This window comes from Elephantulus edwardii, unplaced genomic scaffold (genome assembly GCF_000299155.1).
Source record: "Elephantulus edwardii isolate Elephantulus edwardi_28Jun2011 unplaced genomic scaffold, EleEdw1.0 scaffold00133, whole genome shotgun sequence".
Taxonomy (NCBI): Eukaryota; Metazoa; Chordata; class Mammalia; order Macroscelidea; family Macroscelididae; genus Elephantulus; species Elephantulus edwardii.
Window position 1 is genome coordinate 5,065,781 of NW_006399883.1, and position 21,739 is coordinate 5,087,519.

General features: G+C 42.4%; 1 protein-coding gene across 1 annotated transcript in view; it reads left to right on the forward strand.

Moving 5' to 3' along the window:
- Positions 1-21,739, forward strand: part of OBSCN (obscurin, cytoskeletal calmodulin and titin-interacting RhoGEF) — a 212,129-nt gene that overhangs the window by 49,748 nt on the left and 140,642 nt on the right. Inside the window, 3 exon segments of the mRNA XM_006894039.1 lie at positions 2,145-2,420; positions 11,261-11,536; positions 18,351-18,626. Coding sequence (XP_006894101.1) covers positions 2,145-2,420; positions 11,261-11,536; positions 18,351-18,626 — 828 coding nt within the window.

Genomic DNA, 21,739 nt, shown 5'->3' on the forward strand with positions numbered 1-21,739 from the left:
TGCTCAGGCTGTTCAGTCATAGGGTCACTATGAGTCGTCTATGAGTCGATGGCATATTTTATTAATTTTAATGAACATTTACAGAGATTTTGGATTTCCATTCATTCATTGTTACATTTTCTCCTGCCTACCCCTCCCCTCCAGTTTGCTCTTCTCTTTGAAAAGAAAAAAGAAAAGTTCCTTCATTGGTATACAATCCCCCATCCCCCCTCACCCCCCACCCTGAGTACACTCCACTCCACAACCTTCATTCTGGACTTCTGTGATAACCGTAATACCCTATCATATATCACTTTTAATATGTTCTCTCCCTCATCTGTGTCTATAGCTTTTCTTTCACTAACCTGTAGTTTTATATTTTGATGAGTCTCTTCAGTGAGTCCATGTTACCTGCATAGATTGTGCTTTTGTTTTCATAGCTAAGAACTCTTTACCCAGATTCCCAAGTATCCCCTTTACCTGTATTTTCTTTTAAAAGTTTTATAGTTTCGCATTTTACATTTAAATCTATGAGACACTGTGAGTTCATTTTTGTATAAGTGAAGATCACAGGAAAGCTCATTATTTTCCCTTTTTAAAAAATGTTTTTATTTGTTCTTATAAGCATTTTCTTTTTTAATAAGTTTGCTTACAAAATCCGTATATTGTGTTTCATACTATTTGTTCATTCATATTTTGTTTTGTACAATCATTTCCATGCATTGTTTTATAAAATTAATCACCATCGGACCTTGCCCCTCATTACCCTGTCTTTTCACCCAGATCCTTCTCATTTCCTTCACCCACTAAACCATGCACCCCTGCCCATCCACACCACTCTGCTCCTACCCCTTCCTCGCCTTGGGTTCTTGTGTTACTAGTTGTCCTTCTATTTTTACAATCTTAGTTTTATGCAGTGTTTGTCCTTATGAGACTTCATTAGTTCACGCAACATAATGCTCTCCAGACTCTCCCAAGTTATGTAATATTTTTCAAAATCATTACTCCTGAGTGCTACATAGTATTCCACTATATGAATATACCACAATTTCTCAATCCATTCAGTTGTGGTTGGACATTTGGGCTGACACTTTCTTGAAATTCACTAAATGTGTTGATCCCATTTTAAAAAAAGCAGGTGACTCTTTAACATTGCTTCCTACTTCATTTCTGAAATTGGCAGAGGCTTTTTATTATTCCTTTCTTTAACCATTCTGACCAGAGGTGTATCATTCCTAATAATTTTATTATTCTTTTTCTGAGAGCTAATAGTTATTTTATTTTTTCCCCTGTATCCCTCTTTGTTAGCTTTTCCCCACCTCTTCTTTCCTTGAATTTTAATATTCCCCCTCTACTTAGCTAGAAGAGCAATGGTGTCTCTCTGGAGACTAAGGTGCATTTGATACAGGCTATGGTCTTCGCAATCACTTGTTTTGCATCAGAGAGTTGGACAATGGCCAAGGAGGACAGAAGGAGAATTGATGCCTTTGAGCTGTGGTGCTGGAGAAGAGTATTGAGAGTACCATGGACTGCTAGGAAAACAAACAGATTCAACCTGGAAAGGGTTAAACCGGGTGGCTCTTTGGAGGCAAGGATTCTGAGGCTCCGTCTAACATACTTTGGACATGTTGTAAGAAGAGACTGGTCCTTGGAGAAGGACATCATGCTGGGGAGGCTGGAGGGACAGCGCAGGCGGGGAAGGCCCACTATGAGGTGGATTGATTCAGTGACTGGGGTTATCAGGATGGGTGTATCAGAGACGGTGCGATTGGGACAGGACAGAGCAGAGTTTAGGGCTGTTGTACATAGGGTCGCTATGAGTCACAAGCAACTCGACGGCACATAACAACAACAACTTAGCCAGAATGTTTTCTGTCATATCGTAAAAAACATAAGTTATCATTTTTAGTGGCTAGAGCAGCTTTAACCTTCTTTTTCTAATTTAAGGATTTCTTTTGAATGAGGCCATGGCTAAACTGTACACTTAGTCTCAGCTTTGTGACAGGCAGCCTTGTGTTTGTGAACTCAAGTCTGACAGGCCATGGGACACATGGCACCACTGGACGTGGTGGGGAATTATTACGCTCTGATGCTGAGGTGTCTGTAAACTGGGTGGGCATCAGGTTGGTGTCTCTGATTGATGGTGTGTCCCTCTCTGTCCCCAGAGCCTGCAGCGGTGTTTGCCAAGCAGCAAGCAGCACAGAGCAAGGTGCAGGCCGAGGCGGGGGCCAGCGCCACGCTGAGCTGTGAGGTGGCCCAGGCCCAGACAGAGGTGATGTGGTACAAGGCTGGGAAGAAGCTGAGCTCGAGCTCGAAGGTGCGCATGGAGGCCACGGGCTGTGCTCGGCGGCTGGTGGTGCAGCAGGCGGGCAAGGCGGACGCCGGGGAGTACAGCTGTGAGGCCGGGGGCCAGAAGGTCTCCTTCCACCTGGACATCACAGGTGGGTGACCATTAGCTTTCTTTGAGGAAAATGATGGAACTGACTTGTTCCCTCAATGAGCTTGGAGTTTGCACGTCCAAGACTTCATGCCATTTTGTCTCTTGTCCTCCCACCATCACATATTCCTGCCTGCCATTGGGAGGAGAGGGAGCTGTCTTGGAAGGGTGTGTACTGAAGGAGGAGGGGCTGTTCTTCCCCTCCTGTGGGTCTGGGAAGGAATGGACTCTGCCCAGGACCCTCCTTGTCTCTCTGGTCCCAGGACTCTGGTTGTGTCTGGTGCTTGGGGTGTGAAGCGGACAAGGTATCTCTCATCTGGGTTATGTGACTATATCTCCCTGTTGGCTGGTCTGGCAACAGGCACACACCCTCATCCAGCACCACATGGCACCTCACTAGCAAGGATATTTAAATCCTTTGGGTCCAGGGAAGGGAGATTTGGACCACCCAGTTACATTTTCTCAAGTCTGATCTTTGAATTGTCACTGTCTGGGTGTTCTGGGCCCCTCCTGTTTCCTTTAAGGAACTGTGGAAGCCCTCTGTGCACCTCAGTGAGTGAAATCTTCATCTAAGATCTCAATCTAAGGTCTGTTTAAAGCAAATGCAGACAAGAATATTGCTAGGTATGTTTCTGTGTAATCTGGAATTACCTTTTTTAAAAAAAATTGTATTTTTTCACTTTATTAGAAAATGTTAGAACATTTTGTGGGAGAATTCCTTGAGAGGCAAGAAGGGAATAAGTAGTTTATGTCACCTTAGCTGTCTAGTTCATGATGCTTTGCTGTCGCAGCAGCCACTCATTGACTGTACTGCCATGGCTGGTTCATGGAAAAGTCTGGAAATGCACTTTGTTTTCCTCTGGTTGAGAGGCTGGAGATCAAGGTGGGATGTATTCCTATATCTGAACACTAGGGGTTGTGACATGTTCATATTGTGTCTGTATACGGTAAAGCCTTGTGGATAGAAACACTGAACACCTTGAGATACATAGATCCTGAGCCTTATTGTAGCAAAATATTTGCTACTGTAATTTTATACAAATATTTTAATATTTTGTTAAGTTAAACACTTTATAGGAAAACTTGGAACTTGAGAAGGAATAGGCAACTCAGTTGGCAGCGTATTCAGATAATGGATCCAAGAGTTAACAGTCTTCTTACACAGCCAATAAAAGCAGACATGTACTATTCTGGAAAGAAGTTATCCCAAGCTTATGGGAAAATTGTACAGAGAATTAAAACACACACACACACGCGCGCGCACACACACGCACACCATTTTTCAGCATTTTAAATGTAACTGTTTCTGTGGTATGCCATCGAGTTGCTGATCTTCCAGTGGGCTTTCAGAGACAGTTAATCATATAAGAAGAGATTGTCCATCCTTATCCCAGGGAGCAGCTGGTGGATTTGAACCACATGCCTTTTTTTTTAAATTTAGGTTGTTTATTTTTCATTTCAATGAACATCTACAGAGATTTTGGGATTCCATTCATTCATTGTTGCACCCTTCTCCCCGCACAAACCCCTCCCCCACATACCTTTTGAATTGCAGCATCGCTTCTTACCACTAGGCCACCAGAACTGTGCAGTCAGAACCAATCCATAGTCCATAGGTGACCTTTTCAGAGGCTGTAGATCACACAAAGGAGATGGCCCATCTTTGTCTTGCAGAGCAGCTAGTGGATGTGAGCTGTCTGCCTTTGGGTTGGCTCGATTCCTTACCCACTAAGCCACCAAGCTAGCTTAATAATAATGATGACAGAATCTGATGAGTTAAAATAGAAGGATAAGCTGCACTGCAATCCCAGAGGTACGCGGTTCGAATCCACCAGATGCTCTGCTGGAGGAGGAGGGCAATCTCCTCCTGTACCAGACAGATATGACTTGATGGTACACACACAAAAATAATAATAATAACCACTCCCCCCAAAAAAATGGAAGGATAACTAATAAGATGTATGTTCAAAGGGAAGGGATGGGAGGGGTCAGAGGAGGTGAGAATAGGGAGGGGTAAATCTCGAGATCATAGAGTTTGGTGGGCAGAGGGAGGGGATGAAGGAATTAGAAAAGATCCTGAAAATACAAGGTGATAGTGGGTATAGATAGATCAGTTGTGATTGATGTTATAGAACACAATGTGTGGGGATGACCATATGAAAAACAGTGTGAAATGTGATATATGGGAATGAAACACAATGTACATGAATTCTGTATGTATACCATATAAAGTAAAAAGAAAGTAAAAAAACACAATAGAAGATTAAAAAAAATTATAGGCCAATCTCGTATGTGTATGAATATCAGTATCCAAAAGAAAATTTTGGCGAAATGAATTTAGTAACATAATAGGAGGATAATGCACTGGGCTACGGACACAGCCCAGAGGAGCTGCGTTTGGTTTGGTAGTTCAGCCCCTACCGGTGAGAGCACAGGAGCCTCTTGAGATTTACAGCCTCAGATACTCAGCCAGTCAGCCCTGACTTACTGACAGTGAAATGAGAATGCTATGAAACAGTTTAAAGAGATAGTAAATAAGGAGGTAAATTAATGAGATAAAAGTTCTGTAGCTGCTTTAGAGATGTCCATTCTCAGGCAAAATCCAAACTAAAGATTCTCGCCTGCTCACCAATGGGGTAGGATTGAAACTGGTATACTGATTCCAAGGATCAAGTTCAGTTATCAAACTCTTGAAGAAAACAGAGTGTTTGCTGTATCCAAAGTGCTTGTGGATACTAAAACTCATTATAAAGATAGAGCAATTGAAACAACAGAGCCTGAATGTTGGGGTAGATACACAGACCAGAGGCACAGAAAGTGAGTAGCAGACCTATGAGTAACTGGATGACTTTCCATTTCCTGCACCACCACCCCCATCCCTGGCACTTGTGTTAAAAGTACAAAAAATACGTTTTTTCTTTAATGGTGATTGTCTCATATACTGTTGTTATTATGTTCCATCAAGTCGCCTGTAACTCAGTGACTCTATGTACAACAGCCCTAAATCCTGCTCTATCTGGTGTCAATCTTACTGTTTCTGACACACCTACCCCTGTTACCCCCGTTATTGTATCAGTCCATCTTATCTAGAATCTTCCTGTTCTGTGCTGTCCCTCCACCCTTCCAAGTATGATGTCTTTCTCTAAATACTGGTCTCTCCTGGCCACATGACCAAATATGTGAGATGGAGCTTCAAAATCCTAGCCTTCAAGGAGAAACTTGGCTTCACCCTCTCCAAGATAGACCTGTTTGTTCTCTTGGTGGTCCATGGTATGTTCATGACTCTTCTCCAACACCACAATCCAAAGGCATCGATTCTCCTTCTGTCACCCTTAGTCATTGTTCAGCTCTGATACATAGCAAGTAACTGCAAAGACCATGGCCTGGATCAGGCGCACCTTAGTCTCTCAGACTGTCTCAGACTGACATCATTGCTTCTCAGTACACTGGAGAGGTCTCTGACTACAGATTTTTTTCCAGTGTAATTCGTCTTTTGATTTCCTGACTGCTGGTGCCAAGAATGTTGATGCTGGGGCCGAGCAAGCTGTAACTGTTAACAACCTCAGTCTCTTCTCCATCTATCATGGTATTGTCACTTGGTCTAGTGGTGTGAATCTTTGTCTTCTTGATGTTGAGCTTCAGTCCATAAAGAAGACTGCAGTCCTTGATCTTCTACAGCAAGTGTTTCAGGTCCTCAGTTTCAGCAAGCAAGGGTGTGTGATTTGCATGTGATCACACCTGTGATAGCAGGGTGTTGATAAGTCTTCCTCCAATCCTGATACCACATCCCTCTTCATAAAGTCCAGCCTCCTGAATGATCTGCTCCGTATACAGATTGAAAGGGAATGGAGACAGGACACATCCTTAAAATGCACTCCTTTCCTGATTTTGAACTATGCAGTGTTTCCTTGCTCTGTTCTGAGACTACTTCCTGGTCTGAATATAGGTTTTGCATAAATTTCACATCATTTATTTTTCTTTTTAAAAAGTTTTATTTTATACTGGTTTGCACACACAATTTGTGTACATTGTGTTTCACATTTCCCCTCATTCACGTTGTGTTTCATACAATCATTCCCATACACTGTGTTTTATAAAACTAATCCCCATTTAATTTTGCCCGCCATTACCCCGTCTTTTTTTATTTCCTCATGGCTGGTGCCAAGAGTGTGGATCCAGCAAGATAAAATTGTTAACAATGTCATCTCTTCTCCATCTATCATAATGCTACCATTGGCTTGGTGGTGAGAATCTTTGTTTTCTTGGTGTTGAGAAGCAACTACATTAAATACTGCAGTCCTTGACCTTCTGCAGCAAACATTCTGGTCCTCCTCTGTTTCAGCAAGCAAGGTTGTATTATCTGCATAAATGCAGATGACTCCATTCACTCTATCAATCCACTTCATAGAGAGTCTTCCTCTTCTGTGCTGTCCCTCTGCCCTCCCAAGCACGACGTCCCTCTCCAAGGATTGGTCCCCTCTTGCAACATGTCCAGAGTATGTCAGATGAAACTTCAGAATCTTTGCCTCCAAGGAGCAGCCTGGTTTAACCCTCTCTAGGATGAACCCATTTGTTCTCTTAGCAGTCCATGGTATATTCAATATTCTTCTCTTTAACACCACAGCTCAAAGGCATCAATTCTCCTACTGTCATCTCTAGTCATTGTCCAACTCTCTGATGCATAACAAGTGATTGCAAAGACCATGGCCTGTATTTGGCACACCTTAGTCTCCAGAGTGGCATCATTGCTCTTCAGTACTTTAGAGTGATCCCTAACAGCAGACTTCCCTGTCACAATGCGTCTTTTAATTTCCTGCCTGCTGGTGCCAAGAATGTTGATTATGGAGCCAAGAAAACTAAAGCTGTTAATCTCAATCTCTTCACTATTTATCATGATGATGCTAACTGACCTAGTGATAAGAATCTTTGTTTTCTTGATATTGAGCCTCAATCCATATTGAAGGCTGTGGTCTTCTGCAGCAAGCGCTTCAAGTCTTCATCAGTTTCAGCAAGCAGGGTGTGTCATCTGCATAACGCAAATTGTCGATGAATCTTTCTCTGATTCTGATGCCACATTTCTCCTCATAGAACCCAGCCTCCCAGATAATCTATTCCACATATAGATTGGAAAGGTATGGAGATAGGACACATCCCTGGTGTACACTCTCCCCAATTTTGAATCATGCAAGGTCCAAGTATATGTTTTGCATTAGCATGATCAAGTGTTCTGGGATTCTCATTCTTCTCAGAGTTAGCCACTGTTTGTTGTGATCCACACAGTCAAATGCCTCTGCATAATCAGTGAAACACAGACATTCCTCTGGTATTCCCTGCTTTCAGCCAAGATCCATCTAACATTAGCTACAATATCCCTAGTACCACAATTCCTCCTAAACCCATCCTGCATATCTGGCCATTTTCTGTTGACGTGTTGCTCCAGTTGTTTTTGCATGATCTTCAGCAGAATCTTGCTTGCATGTGATATTAATGATATTGTTCAATAATTTCCACACTCTGTTGGATCACCTTCCTTTGGAATGGGAATAAATATAGATCTCTTCCAGTCATTAGGCCAAGTGGTTTTCCTCCAAATTTCTTGACACAACTTGGTGAGCACATCCAGGCAACACCTGACATTGTGGTCTGAAGGTAAAAAGCTGGCACTGCAATCCTCAAGGCTCCTGGTTCAAATCCACCATTTACTGCCTCTGGAGGACAGCTATGAATGAGTTCTTACTTGAGGGCACACAACAACAACAACTCATGTACTATAAGGAAAAAAACAAAACAAAACAAAACAAAACAACACCAAACCCTTTCCTTAAGAAAACCAAACAAACCACCAAATCAAAATACCAAAACCCACACACAAAAGGAAACTTACTAGTTATATATCACATGTAAAACAGAAAGAAAATAGAGCCCCATCTTTATACCAAACACAAAAATAAGATAGTTAGTGAGTTAGCCCTCAGTATGCTAGGTAAAATAATGTAGGAAGGGAAAAAATTTCTTAACCAGATTCTTTAAAGAGGACATTAAATACATCAACTTGCACTTTGATTAATGTTACTGTATAGAATCTTTGATCAAAATATTCAGTAATTGTATCTCAAAACCTTCTGGGTTTTGGACACAAGTCTTCCTTCAGTTTCTGAATTCTTCCTCTACTGCCCTAGGCAAATGGAGACCAGCTGTTTATGATAAATGGCTCTCAGCAAGCTTTTACATTCCCAGGCACTAACAGAATTTCATGAAACAACATAAGACCAAGAGTCAGTAGTGATGAAGGAGGAAATTCAAGCTGCTCTGAAGGAATTGGCCAAAAACAGGCCTCAAGAATTGATGGAATTCCAAATGACATGTTTCAAAAAAATAGATTCAGCCCTGGACATGTTCACCAGCTTGTGCTCAGAAATCTGGAGAACAGCTATCTGGCCAACTGATTGGAAGAGATCCATATTTATTCCTATTCCTAAAATAGGTGACTCAACAGAGTGTGTAAATAATCAAACAGTATTACTAATATCACATGCAGACAAAATCCTGCTAAAGGTTATCTAAAACTCCTGGAGCAGTACATTGACAGAGAACTGCCAGAAACACAAGCTGGGTTTAGAAGAGGCCGTGACACTAGGGACATCACTGCCAATGCCAGATGCATGGATCTTGCCTGAAATCAAAGAGTATCAGAAGGATGTCTATTTGTGTTTTATTTACTATACAAAGGCATTTGACTGTGGATCACAACAAGTTTTGCATAACCTTGAGGAGAATGAGAATCCCAGAACACTTGATTGTGCTCATGCAAAACCTATACTCAGACCATGAAACAGTCCTCAGAACAGAGCAAGGAAACACTGCATTGTTCAAAAATAGGAAAGGAGTGCATCAGGGATGTGTCCCTTGTCTCCATACCTTTTTAATCTATGTATGGAACAGATAATTTGGGAGGCTGGGCTCTATGAGGAGACATGTGACATCAGGATTAGAGGAAGACTCATCAACAAGCCTGCATTTATGCAAATAACACAACCTTGCTTGCTGAAACGGAGAAGGACCAGAATATTTGCCGCAGAAGGTCAAGGACTGCAGTATTTAATGTAGTTGCTTCTCAACATCAAGAAAACAAATATTCTCACCACCAAGCCAATGGCAGCATTATGATAGATGGAGAAGAGATGACATTGTTAACAATTTTATCTTGTTCATATCCACAGTCAACAGTCTTGGCACCAGCTGTGAGGAAATAAAAAAGATGGGGTAATGGCGGGCAAAATTAAATGGGAATTAGTTTTATAAAACACAGTGTATGGGAATGATTGTATGAAACACAATGTGAATGAGCGAAAATGTGAAACACAATGTATACAAATTGTGTGTGCAAACCAGTATAAAATAAAACTTTTTAAAAAGAAAAAGAAATGAGTTGCATTGGGAAAGTCTGCTGTTGGGGACCTCTCTAGAGTGCTAAAGAGTACGGATGTCATTCTGGAGACTAAGGTTCACCTGATTCAGGCCATACTCTTCGCAATTAATTGGTCTGGTTCAGAGAGTTTGATGGTGACTGAGAATGACAGAGCAGAATAGATGCCTTTCATTTGCGGTGCTGTAGAAGAGTATTGAACATACTGTGCACTGCCAAGAGAACAGGTCTGTCCTGGAAAGGGTGAAGCACGTTGCTCCTTGAAGTCAAAGGTTTTGAAACTCAGTCTCACATACTTTGGATATGTTGCCAGAAGAGATCAGTGCTTGGAAAAGGACACCATGCTTGAAAGGGTAGAGGGTCAGTGCAGGAGAGTTAGACACTGGATGAAATGGATTGACACAATAACTGGGGTAATGGGAGCAAGTGTGTCAGAGACAGTGAGATTGTTTCAGGATAGGACAGGGATCAGAGTTACTGCTCATACATGGTCACTGTGAGTTGCAGTTGACTTAATGACACATAATACCACCACCAAATAATGAATTAGGAGGTAGAACAAAACACTAAAAACAACACCGGGCAGCTGGCTGAGATGTCCCTTGAAACCATGTCCCTATACTTCTAAATCAAGAAAAGGAATCCCACAAGGTGTTCGATTGTATGTACACAGCATCAGCAGCTTGTCTTTCCATGTTGTCACTATTAGAATGCATGTGACAAAATATGCCTGTCAATATCACCTTTCTCAGATGTACAACTCTTTTGGTAGTAATTTTATTACTCATGTTGTATAACCAACAAGGAGGTCACAATAGTAGTTATGTTTGAGAGAAGGTCAGTGGTAACTAGAGGACTAGAAATAGTCCATGTTTGATATATGTGATGGTTGCTTGGGTTTTGTGTAAGTAAACATCGCTGAGCTACAAACCCAACATTAGAATTTTACTCTGTAAATGAAGGCCTTTTTAGTAGACTGGCTTAGGACAGGGCAGGCTTCAGAGCTGTTGTATATAGGGTCGCTATGAGTTGCAGGTGACTCAATGACAAATAACAACAACTAGACAGACATACCATGTGACATATAGTAGGGCTACGTTAATAAAAAAGACCTTCATGCCCGTCCATTGCTCACAGTCAGATGGGAAAGAACAGATTAGTTGCAGAGGCAAAAACAGTCTTACCCATTTTCCTCTAACCCAAGAACTGCTCTTGGGTGAGACTGTGGTCAAACTACACACTTGCAGCTTTGTGACAGATATCCTTGTGTTTGTGAATTCTGATCTGACAGGCCATGGGACACGTGGCACCACTGGGCGTGGTGGGGAATTATTACGCTCTGATGCTGAGGTGTCTGTAAACTGGGTTGGCATCAGGTTGGTGTCTCTGATTGGTGACGTGTCCCTCTCTGTCTCCAGAGCCTGCAGCGGTGTTTGCCAAGCAGCAAGCAGCACAGAGCAAGGTGCAGGCCGAGGCGGGGGCCAGCGCCACGCTGAGCTGTGAGGTAGCCCAGGCCCAGACAGAGGTGACGTGGTACAAGGCTGGGAAGAAGCTGAGCTCCAGCTCGAAGGTGCGCATGGAGGCCGCGGGCTGTGCTCGGCGGCTGGTGGTGCAGCAGGCGGGCAAGGCAGACGCTGGGGAGTACAGCTGTGAGGCCGGGGGCCAGAAGGTCTCCTTCCACCTGGACGTCACAGGTGGGTGACCATTAGCTTTCTTTGAGGAAAATGATGGAACTGACTTATCCCCTCAATGGCCTTAGAGTTCCCTCTCCTTGGACATCATGTCTTCTTGTCTCCCATCCTCCCACCATCCCATATTCTTTCCTGCAGTTGGGAGCAGAGGGAGCTGTCTTAGAAGGGTGTGTACTGAAGGAAGAGGGGCTGTTCTTCCCCTCAGGTGGTTATGGGGAGGAATTAATCACACACTCCCAGACCCTGCCCAGAACCCTCCTTGTCTCTCTGGTCCCAGGACTCTGACTGTGTCTGGTCCTTTAAGTGTGAGATAGATCAGGTGTCTGTCACCTGGGAAATGTAAGTATCTTCCTGTTGTCTGGTCTGGAACGTTCACAGGCCCTCATCCAGCACCACATGGGCACCTCACTAGCAAGGATATTTGAATCTTATTGAATCAGGGAGGAGGAGACTTGGACCATCCAATCATTCTGGCTTTTTCTCAAGTCTGATCTTTGAATTGTCACTGTCTGGGTGCTCTGGGCCCTTTTTGTCTTCCATTAAGGAAGTGTAGAAGCCCTCTGTGCACCTGTATGCACAAAATCTCAATCTACATGTTCTTTTAAGGTCCGTGCAAAGCAAATGCAGACTGGTGGATTGCTAGGCATGCTCCTATGAAATCGGAAACTCTTTCAAAAGCAAATGGATTTTTTTCTCTATCCTCAGAGTGTACAGTGTAAAAGTCCTCTTGGAGTTAATGAAGAGATAGTTTACACCACATTAGCTTCCTTGATGATGATGTGTTTAGCAGCAGCCTCTCACTGACAATACTGCCATGCCTCGTTCACAGAAAAGTCTGAAAAGGCATTTCCTTCAGAGGCTGTTAGGGTAAGATGGGGTTCCACACTTGAACACTAGGGGTCAATACTCAACACATGTTCATATTGTATCAATGTACAGTAATGCTTTGTGCATATAAATGGCAAACACCTTGAAATACATATCCTGGACTTTATTGTAGCTAATATTGCCAAAAACCTTTTCCAAATAATATTGAAGAGGTTTTTTTTTTAAGATGATGAAATGAACATCTGTAACAGTTATGTTGTTGTTGTGTATCATAGAGCTGGAACCTACAGATACTTATCCTCCAGAAGGTTTTTGGAGGCAGTTTAATCGCATAGGAGGAGATTGCCTATCATTCTCTCATGCAGCAGTTGGTGGATTTGATCTGCATGTGTGTGGGATTGCAGCATTACTTCTTGCCACTAGGCCACTAGAGCTATAGCCATTAAAATTATGGCCCTATGAAATGAAAAAATATTTTCACAAAATAAGTTAAAAGCATGTACATATTATTTTACAAGAGGATTACTCTGTGTTTTTGGAGAATCTTACAAAGAATACAAAAATAATACATTTTTCAATTTTTTTCCTTGTTGTGTACTGTTGAATCAGATCCAACTGGCACAGAAGGAGATTGCCCCTCCTTCTCCAGTAGAGCAATCTAGTGGATTTGAACTATGCACCTTCAGGATTGCAGCACAGTTTCTTGCCTCCAGGCCACCAGAGCTCCCTGTTTTTCAGTTTTTTTAATTTGTGTAATTAGCTTCCACCTGAATCTCAAAACCATCTCAGAAACAGGGTTGAAGCCTTGAACATTAATGAATGAAGACCAAATGAGCTTTGGGAGGATATCAAGAATATTATCCATGAAGAATGCAAAAGGTCATTACAAAGATAGAGGAGGAAGAAAAGACTGAGATGGATGTCAGAAGATACTCTGAATTTTATGCTAGCACCAAGAAGTCAAAACAAAGGGAAGACATCAAGAAGTTAAGGGGGCTTAATAGATGATTTCAAAGAACAGCACAGGAAGACAAACCAAAGTATTTTAATGGAATGGGCAAAGAGCTAGAGTTAGAAAATCAAAAGGGCCAAACTCGCTTGGCATTTCTTAAGCTGAAGGAACTGAAGAACAAATTCAAGCCTTAAGTTGCAATACTTAAGGATGTTATGGTCAGAATATTAAGTGATCCAGGAAGCATTAAAAGAAGATGGAAGGAGTATAGAGTCACACTGTACCAAAAAGAAGAATTTAATGAAATAACAATGATCAAAAGGTGGCGATATTGAAGGAGGAAATCCAAGCTGCTCTGAAAGAATTGCTTAAAAACAAGGCCTAGGAATTGCCTTAATACCAATAGACATATTTCAGCAAACAGATGCTGTCTTGGGCGTACTTACCAGGTTGTGCCAATAAATGTGGAGGACATCTACCTGGGCAACTGATTGAAAGAGATTCATATTTGTTCCTTTCCCCTAAAAAAGTGATCTGACAGAATGTAAAAATTATTGAACAATTTCACTGATTCCACACAAAAGCAAAATCCTGCTGACAATGATCTAAAATGACTCGAACAGTACATTGAAAGAAATAGTACATTGACAGAACAGTACCCCAGAAATACAAGCTGGATTTATAAAAGGTAATGGCACTAGAGATATTATTGCCAATGTTGGAGGGATTTTGGCTGAAAGTACCAGAGAAATGTCTATCTGTGTTTCATTGACTACGCAAAGACATTTAGCTGGGTAAATCATAACAAACTGTGGCTACCTTTGAGAAGAATGAGAATCCCAGAACACTTGATTGTGTTCATTTGAAACCTATACTTGGACAGGAGGCAGTTGTCAGAACAGAGCAAGGAAACACTACATGGTTCAAAATCAGGAAAAGAGTGTGTCAGGGATGTGTCAGGTTTCTATACCTTTTCAATCTGTATGCGGAACCGATCACTTGGGAGGCTTGACTTTATGAGGAGGAATATGGCATCAGAATTGGAGGAAGACTCATCAACAACCTGCGTTATACAGATGATACAACCTTGCTTGGTGAAACTGAGGAGGGCCTGAAGTGTTTGTTGTGGAAGGTCAAGGACTATAGTATTCAATATGGATTGAGGCTCAACATCAAAAAACAAAGATTCTCACAAATTGGTCAATTGACAGCACCATGATAAATGGAGAAGAGATTGAGGTTGTTAGCAGTTGCTCAGTTCCACAATCAACACTCTTAGCACCAGAAGTCAGGAAATCAAAAGACGAATTTCTATTGGGAAGTTTGCTGTCTAGTACCTCTCTAGAGTACTAAGGAACAACAATGTCAGTTTAGAGAAGAAGATGTGCCTGATCCAGGCCAGGGTCTTTGCAATTACATGCTATGCGTTAGAGATCTGGACAGTGACTAAGGATGACAGAAGAAGAATCAGTGCTTTTGAGTTGTGGTGCTGGAGAAGAGTACTGAATGTAACAGGGACTGCCAGGAGAACCAGTAGGTCCATCTCGGAGAGGGTGAAACAAAGTTTCTCCTTGGAAGCAAAGATTTTGAAGCTCTGTCTCACATACTTTGGGCATGTGGCTAGGAGGGACCATCTCTGGAGAAGGACATCATACTTGGAAGGGTTGAGGGACAGCGCAGGAGAGGAAGACCCTGGATGAGATGGGTTGGCAAGATAACTGGGGCAATGGCGTTAGGTGTGTCGGAGTTAGTGAAACTGGCTCGGGATAGTGCAGACTTTATAGCTGTTATACTTAGTATTGCTGTGAGTTGCAGGCAATTTGTTGACACATAACAACAAGAACAACAATGATGAATTAAAAGTATAGGCCAAATGTCATATGGGTTTATGCAAAATCCTCAGAACAGAGCAGGGAAATGCTACAGGTTTCAAAATCAGGAAGGGAGTGCATCAGAGATGCATCCTGTCTCCATACTTTTTCAATCTCTTTGCAGAACAGATCATTTGGAAAGTTGGGCTTTATGAGGAGAAATGTAGCGTCAGGTTTGGAGGAAGATTTATCAACAAACTATGTTATGCAGATGACACAACCTTGCTTACTGAAAGTGAGGCAGGCCTGAAGTGCTTGCTGCAGAAGGTCAAGGACTGTGTAGTCTTCAATATGGATCAAAGCTCCTTCAGAAGATGGAGATTCTCACCACTAGGGCAAATGGCAGCACTATGATGGATGGAGAAGAGATTGAGGTTGTTAACAGTTACAGCTTACTTGACTCCATAATCAGCACTCTTGGCACCAGCAGTCAGGAAATCAAAAGATGAACTGCATTAGGTAAATCTACTCTCAGCGACCTCTCCAGAGTACTTGAGAAGCAATGATGTGGAACAGATCAGAGACTAAGATGCACCTGATCCAGTCCATGATCTTCGCAGTTACTTGCTATGCATTAGAGCTGGATAATGACTAAAGATGATAGGAGAAGAATTGATGCCTTTGAGTTGTGGTGCTGGGGAAGAGTTTTGAACATACCATGGACCACCAGGAAAACAAATAGGTTTGTCTTGGAGAGAGTGAAACCAAGTTTCCCTTTCGAGGCTAGGATTTTGAAGCTCCGTCTTACATACTTTGGGCATGTGGCCAGGAGAGCCCCATCCTTGGAGAAGGACATCTGCTTGGAAGGGTGGAGGGACAGCACAGGAGAGGAAGAGCCCAGATTAGATGGATTGATACAGTAACTGGGGCAGTCAGTGAGACTGACTCAGGACAGGGAGGGAGGGTCGCTCTCAGTCACAGGAGACTCAGCATCACATAACAACATCGTTAAGTAAATTTTGGCAAAGTGAATCGTAATATAACAAGACAATAATTCACTGTGACCAAGGCCACAGTCTAAGAATATAAGTTTGATGTAGCTTTGTAAACATTAGAAAATCAATATAAAGTATGGAAAGAGAAAAACCAATAGATGAAAACTATGTGATCATTTTAGTGAATCCAGAATAAAAACACCTGACAATATTTATATCCAGAATAAATGATAACATTTACTGTGAATTCAGAATTAAAAAACCCTCCAAAATCCCAAAACAACTCTCAACAAATGAGAGACAAATGACACTTTCCTAATTTGAGAAGGAATTGATGCATTGGAGTTGTGGTGCTAGAAAACAGCCAGGAGAACCAGCAGATCAGCGTTAGACGAAACACAGCCACAGACTCCTGAAAGCAGGGGTGACTACAGTTCAATTACTCAGGACACATTATCACGGAAGGGTAGTTTCTAGAAAAAGGACATCATCTTTGATAAAGTGGAAGGTCAGTGAAAACATAGGAAACCTTCAGTGAGGTGGGTCCACACAGTCACCTCAGCAGTGGGCTCGACATGTCAAAGGTTGTGGAGATGGAGCAGTACTGATGGTGACAGAAATCACAGACAATGCAGAAAACTCTGTACTTAGAGCAAAACCTCAAGTGTTTTCCTTTATAATTTGAGCAATAGAAGGGTGCTCATTTCACCACTTTAATCCACCTTGCTACAGCAGTTAGGAGAGAAAGGAATAAAAAGCATAAAGATTAGAAAGCGTTAGTGTCATTCATTGATGATATGATTATGAATACAAAGTACCCTCCTCCCCACCAAAAATTACCATAAATTGTAGGAAAGTTGCGAACAATTGCCACATACAAAATAAACACATACATACATACCAGAAACAAGCAGTTGGAAATTTTATCTACTGACAATATCATCAGAAGAAGCATGTTTCTAATGTCAAATCTAATGAGAGATGTTTTAGGCCTCCATGGAAGGGATGTTAAGGGTTCTGGCAGTGTAGTCTTTCACGTGTTTTGTTGCTCACCCAAAGGCAGCATGATTTGAACCTACCACAACTTGGTGGGAAAGATAGGCCGTCTCCTCCGGTTAAGATGCACTCATTTCTTCTTTATTCCTTGTTGACAAAGTCAGAAGTGTTTGGTTTCCTTCCAGGAAACCAAAGGTTGTAACTCACACAGAGGGAGATTGCCTATTTTTTGACTGTGGTGTATTTGAACCAACAGAGAGAGGAGCTGCTTTTGAGTTCGCACTGTAGCACTCTGTGGACTGGGTTACCAGGACTCCTGTGAAAATTTAAATCCACTGGAGGGTCACAGTGAGTCAGTGGTGGTGAAACAGGAATGATACTAAACCATTTCAAGAGCTAGTAAATAAGATGTAAACAAATGGGTGGGGGAAATGGGGAAAGCTCCATGGGTGATTCAGAGATGTCTGTTCTCAGTCAACATCCAAACCAGTGATTCCCCCACCCTCTTTTCTGTGGGTTGGGATTGAAATGGGCAAGTTGATTTCAAGGGCTAAGTTTAATAAACTTTTGAAGAAGAACAAAGTGAGAGTGTTCGCTGTGTCAGATACCAAGGCGTATTATATATAAAGCAACTGTAGTTAAAACAGCGGAGTCTCAGTGCTGGCACAGATACAAATGAACAGAAACAACAGACCTGCACATAACTGAATTATCCTCTGTTCCCTGTGTCTATCATCTCTTACACCTCTGGTAAAAGTACAGAAAGAATAATTTGCCTATATACCATTTGCAAAAAAATAAAATCAAGCCATAAACACAACTAATCATAATGTGCAAGGTAAAACAATAAAAATATTTTAAATAATATAGGAAAGGAAAGATTTCTTAAGCAGATTCCATTAAGAGAATAGAAGATGCATCAGCCCACATTTTGTGTCACATCCACCCAATAGTGACAGTCAGATGGGAAAGAACAGATTAGTTGCAGAGGCTAGAACAGCCGTATCCACATTCCTTTAACCCAAGAATTGCTCTTGAGTGAGATCGTGGTCAAACTCTACACTTGCAGCTTTGCCAGAGGCTTGTGCTTGTGAACTCAAGTCTGACAGGCCATGGGACACAAGGCACCACTGGGCGTGGTATGGAATTATTACGCTCTGATGCTGAGGTGTCTGTAAACTGGGTTGGCATCAGTTGGTATCACTGATTGACGGCGTGTCCCTCTCTGTCCCCAGAGCCTGCAGCGGTGTTTGCCAAGCAGCAAGCAGCACAGAGCAAGGTGCAGGCCGAGGCGGGGGCCAGCGCCACGCTGAGCTGTGAGGTGGCCCAGGCCCAGACAGAGGTGACGTGGTACAAGGCTGGGAAGAAGCTGAGCTCGAGCTCGAAGGTGCGCATGGAGGCCACGGGCTGTGCTCGGCGGCTGGTGGTGCAGCAGGCGGGCAAGGCGGACGCCGGGGAGTACAGCTGTGAGGCTGGGGGCCAGAAGGTCTCCTTCCACCTGGACGTCACAGGTGGGTGACCATTAGCCTTCTTTGAGGAAAATGATGGGGCTGACTTATCCCCTCAATGGCCTTAGAGTTCCCATCCTCCCACCATCCCATGTTCCTGCCTTCGGTTGGGAGCAGTGGAATATGTTACAAATGGGCGTGTACTGAAGGGAGAGGGGCTGTTCTTCCCCTCAGGTGGTTGTGGGGAGGAATTAGTCACACAGTCCCCGACTGTGCCCACAACCCTCCTTGTCTCTTTGGTCCCAAGACTATGGCTGTGTCTGGTGCTTTGGTTATGAGTCAGACCAGGTGTCTCTCGTCTGGGATATGTGAATATCTGTCTGTTGTCTAGTCTGGAAACTTGCACAGGCTCTCACCCAGCACCACATGGGCACCGCACTATCAAGGATATGTGAATCCTGTTGAGTCCAGGGAGGGGAGATTTGGGTCACCCAGTCATACTGACATTCTCTCAGGTCTAATCTTTGAATTGTCACTCTCTGGGTGCTCTGCTACCCACTGTCTTCCTTTAAGAAGCCCTCTGTGCTCCTGTTTGCATGGAAACTAGATCCATGTGTTGTAAAGTCTATCCAGAGCATACGCAGAGAGGATTGCTAGATATGTATGCTCCCGTGAAGTTTGGAATTCTCTTTTTAAAGCAAATTGTATTTTTCCTTTATCTTCAGTTAACATTCTGTGTAAAATTCACCTTAGAATTAGGGAAAGCTAGTTAATGGCACGTTAGCTGCCTTGGTGATGAGGTGTTGCCATGGCAGCAACCCCTCACTGACTGTACTGCCATTGCCGGTTTGTAGAAAAGTCACTTTCTTTTCCTTTGGTTGAGAGGCGGGAGGTCAAGTGGGGCTGAAGTTCCCTACCTGAACACTACGAGTCATAACAGGCTCACATTCTATCTTTGTACAGTAGTGCCTTGTGGGCATAAACACCAAACACACTGAGATATGTAGAGCCTGATCCTTGCCACAGCAAAATTACCAATAATTTTATACAACTACTATAGAAAAGGAAGAAGGATGGACAGTCTCCTCCCATAGGATTAACCGCCTCTGAAAACCCACTGGAGGGTCTGCTATGGGTCAGTTCCCACTCGATGGTAAACAACAACAACAATATTGAAAAAGGTTTTTAATTATTTAAGAAGCAGTAGGCAACTCTGGCAATTCTATAGCCATTAAAACAATTCTCCTAAGAGTTCAAAATTCACAGAGCAAAGTTGAAACACACACATATTATTCTGGAAAAGAATTATTCCAGGACCATAGAGAAACTGTAGGGAGCCCAGGGGCCCTAGTGTTAGGAAGGGCACTGAATCCCCAGAGGCTTGCATTTCGAATCTGCCAGTTGCTCTGTGGGAGAAGTGAGGACAATCTCCTCCCAAGCCATTTACTGCCTCTGAAAAGCTGCAAGAGGGTCAACTGTAGGTCATTTCTGACTGAATGGCACACAGCAACAGCAAGAACAATACGGAGAATATTGCAGAGAATAAGTAATACATTTTCTGAGTTGTTCTATGTAATTAACTTGACAGTGATGAAAAATATGACAAAATACGATGAATTTAAATTCTGGACCAATTTATGGGTTTGAAGGCCACTATTCTAAAAGAAGTTTTGTCAAAGTAAATGTAACAATATAAAAGAAGATCATGCGCTGGACCAAGACCACAGTCTAGAAATTGCAAGATTGATGTGATATTATAAACATTAGAGAGTCAATATAAAGTAGGAAGTAAGAAAAACAATAGAGGAAAACTATGGGATTATTTCAATAAATTCAGAATAAGATCACTTGACAAAATATGATATCATACATTCAGAATCAATGTTTGATGACGTTTGGCATCAATTCAGAGTAAAGAAAAACCCCAAACCCAAAACAACCCTCAGCAAACCAGAAACAAATGACACTTTCCTAATTTGAGAAGGAATTGATGCATTGGAGTTGTGGTGCTAGAAAACAGCCAGGAGAACCAGCAGATCAGCGTTAGACGAAACACAGCCACAGACTCCTGAAAGCAGGGGTGACTACAGTTCAATTTTACTCAGGACACATTATCACGGAAGGGTAGTTTCTAGAAAAAAGACATCATCTTTGATAAAGTGGAAGGTCAGTGAAAACATAGGAAACCTTCAGTGAGGTGGGTCCACACAGTCACCTCAGCAGAGGGCTTAACATATCAAAGGTTGTGGAGATGGAGCAGTATCATTCTTTGTTCCCTTACACATAGTGTCACCACGAGACGGAGCCAAGTCATGGCAACTGATAGTGACAGAAATCACAGACAATGCAGGAAACTCTGTACTTAGAGCAAAATCTCAAGTGTTTTCCTTTATAAATTTGAAGAGTGCACATTTCATTACTTTTACCCACCATAGGACAGCACAGTAAAAGAGAGATAAATAAAAGGTATGATAGGTAGAAAACATTAGTGTCATTCACTGATGATGTGATTAGGAATACAAAATATCCTCTCCCTAAAAAATCGCTATCAGTTGTAGGGAAGTTGAGAACAATTGCCACGTACAAAATACATGTAAACACCCATCTACCAGCAACAAGCAATTGGAAATCTAGTGACAATATCTTCAGAAGAGGCATGTTTCTAATCCCAAATCTAATGAGGAATGTTTCAGGCCTCCATGGAAGGGATGTTAAGGGTTCTGGCAGTGTAGTCCTTCGCGTGTTTTGTTGTTCACCCTAAGGCAGCGTGATTTGAACCTACTCAGAGGCAGAAAGATAGGCCGTCTCCTCCAGTTAAAATGTACTTACGTACTCCTTCATCACCGTCGAGTCAGAACGTCTCATAGCTGACCCTGCAGTGAGTTTTCGGGAGGCTGTGACTCACATGGGAGGAGATTGCCCATCTCTCTCCTGAGGAGCCATGCAACACCGTAGGGACTGGGCCATCAGAGGCCTGTTATGAGTAACCTTCAGTAACCCCATGGAGGTCAGTGAGAGTCACTACTGACTCAACACCAGTGAAATGAGAATGTTAGTAAACAGTTGTGAGAGCTTGTCAATAGGATGTAAATGAATGAGGAGAAGGAATATCCAGAGATTATTCATAGATGTCCATTCTCAGTCAATGTCCCAAATGAAGAATTTTTTCTTTTTTT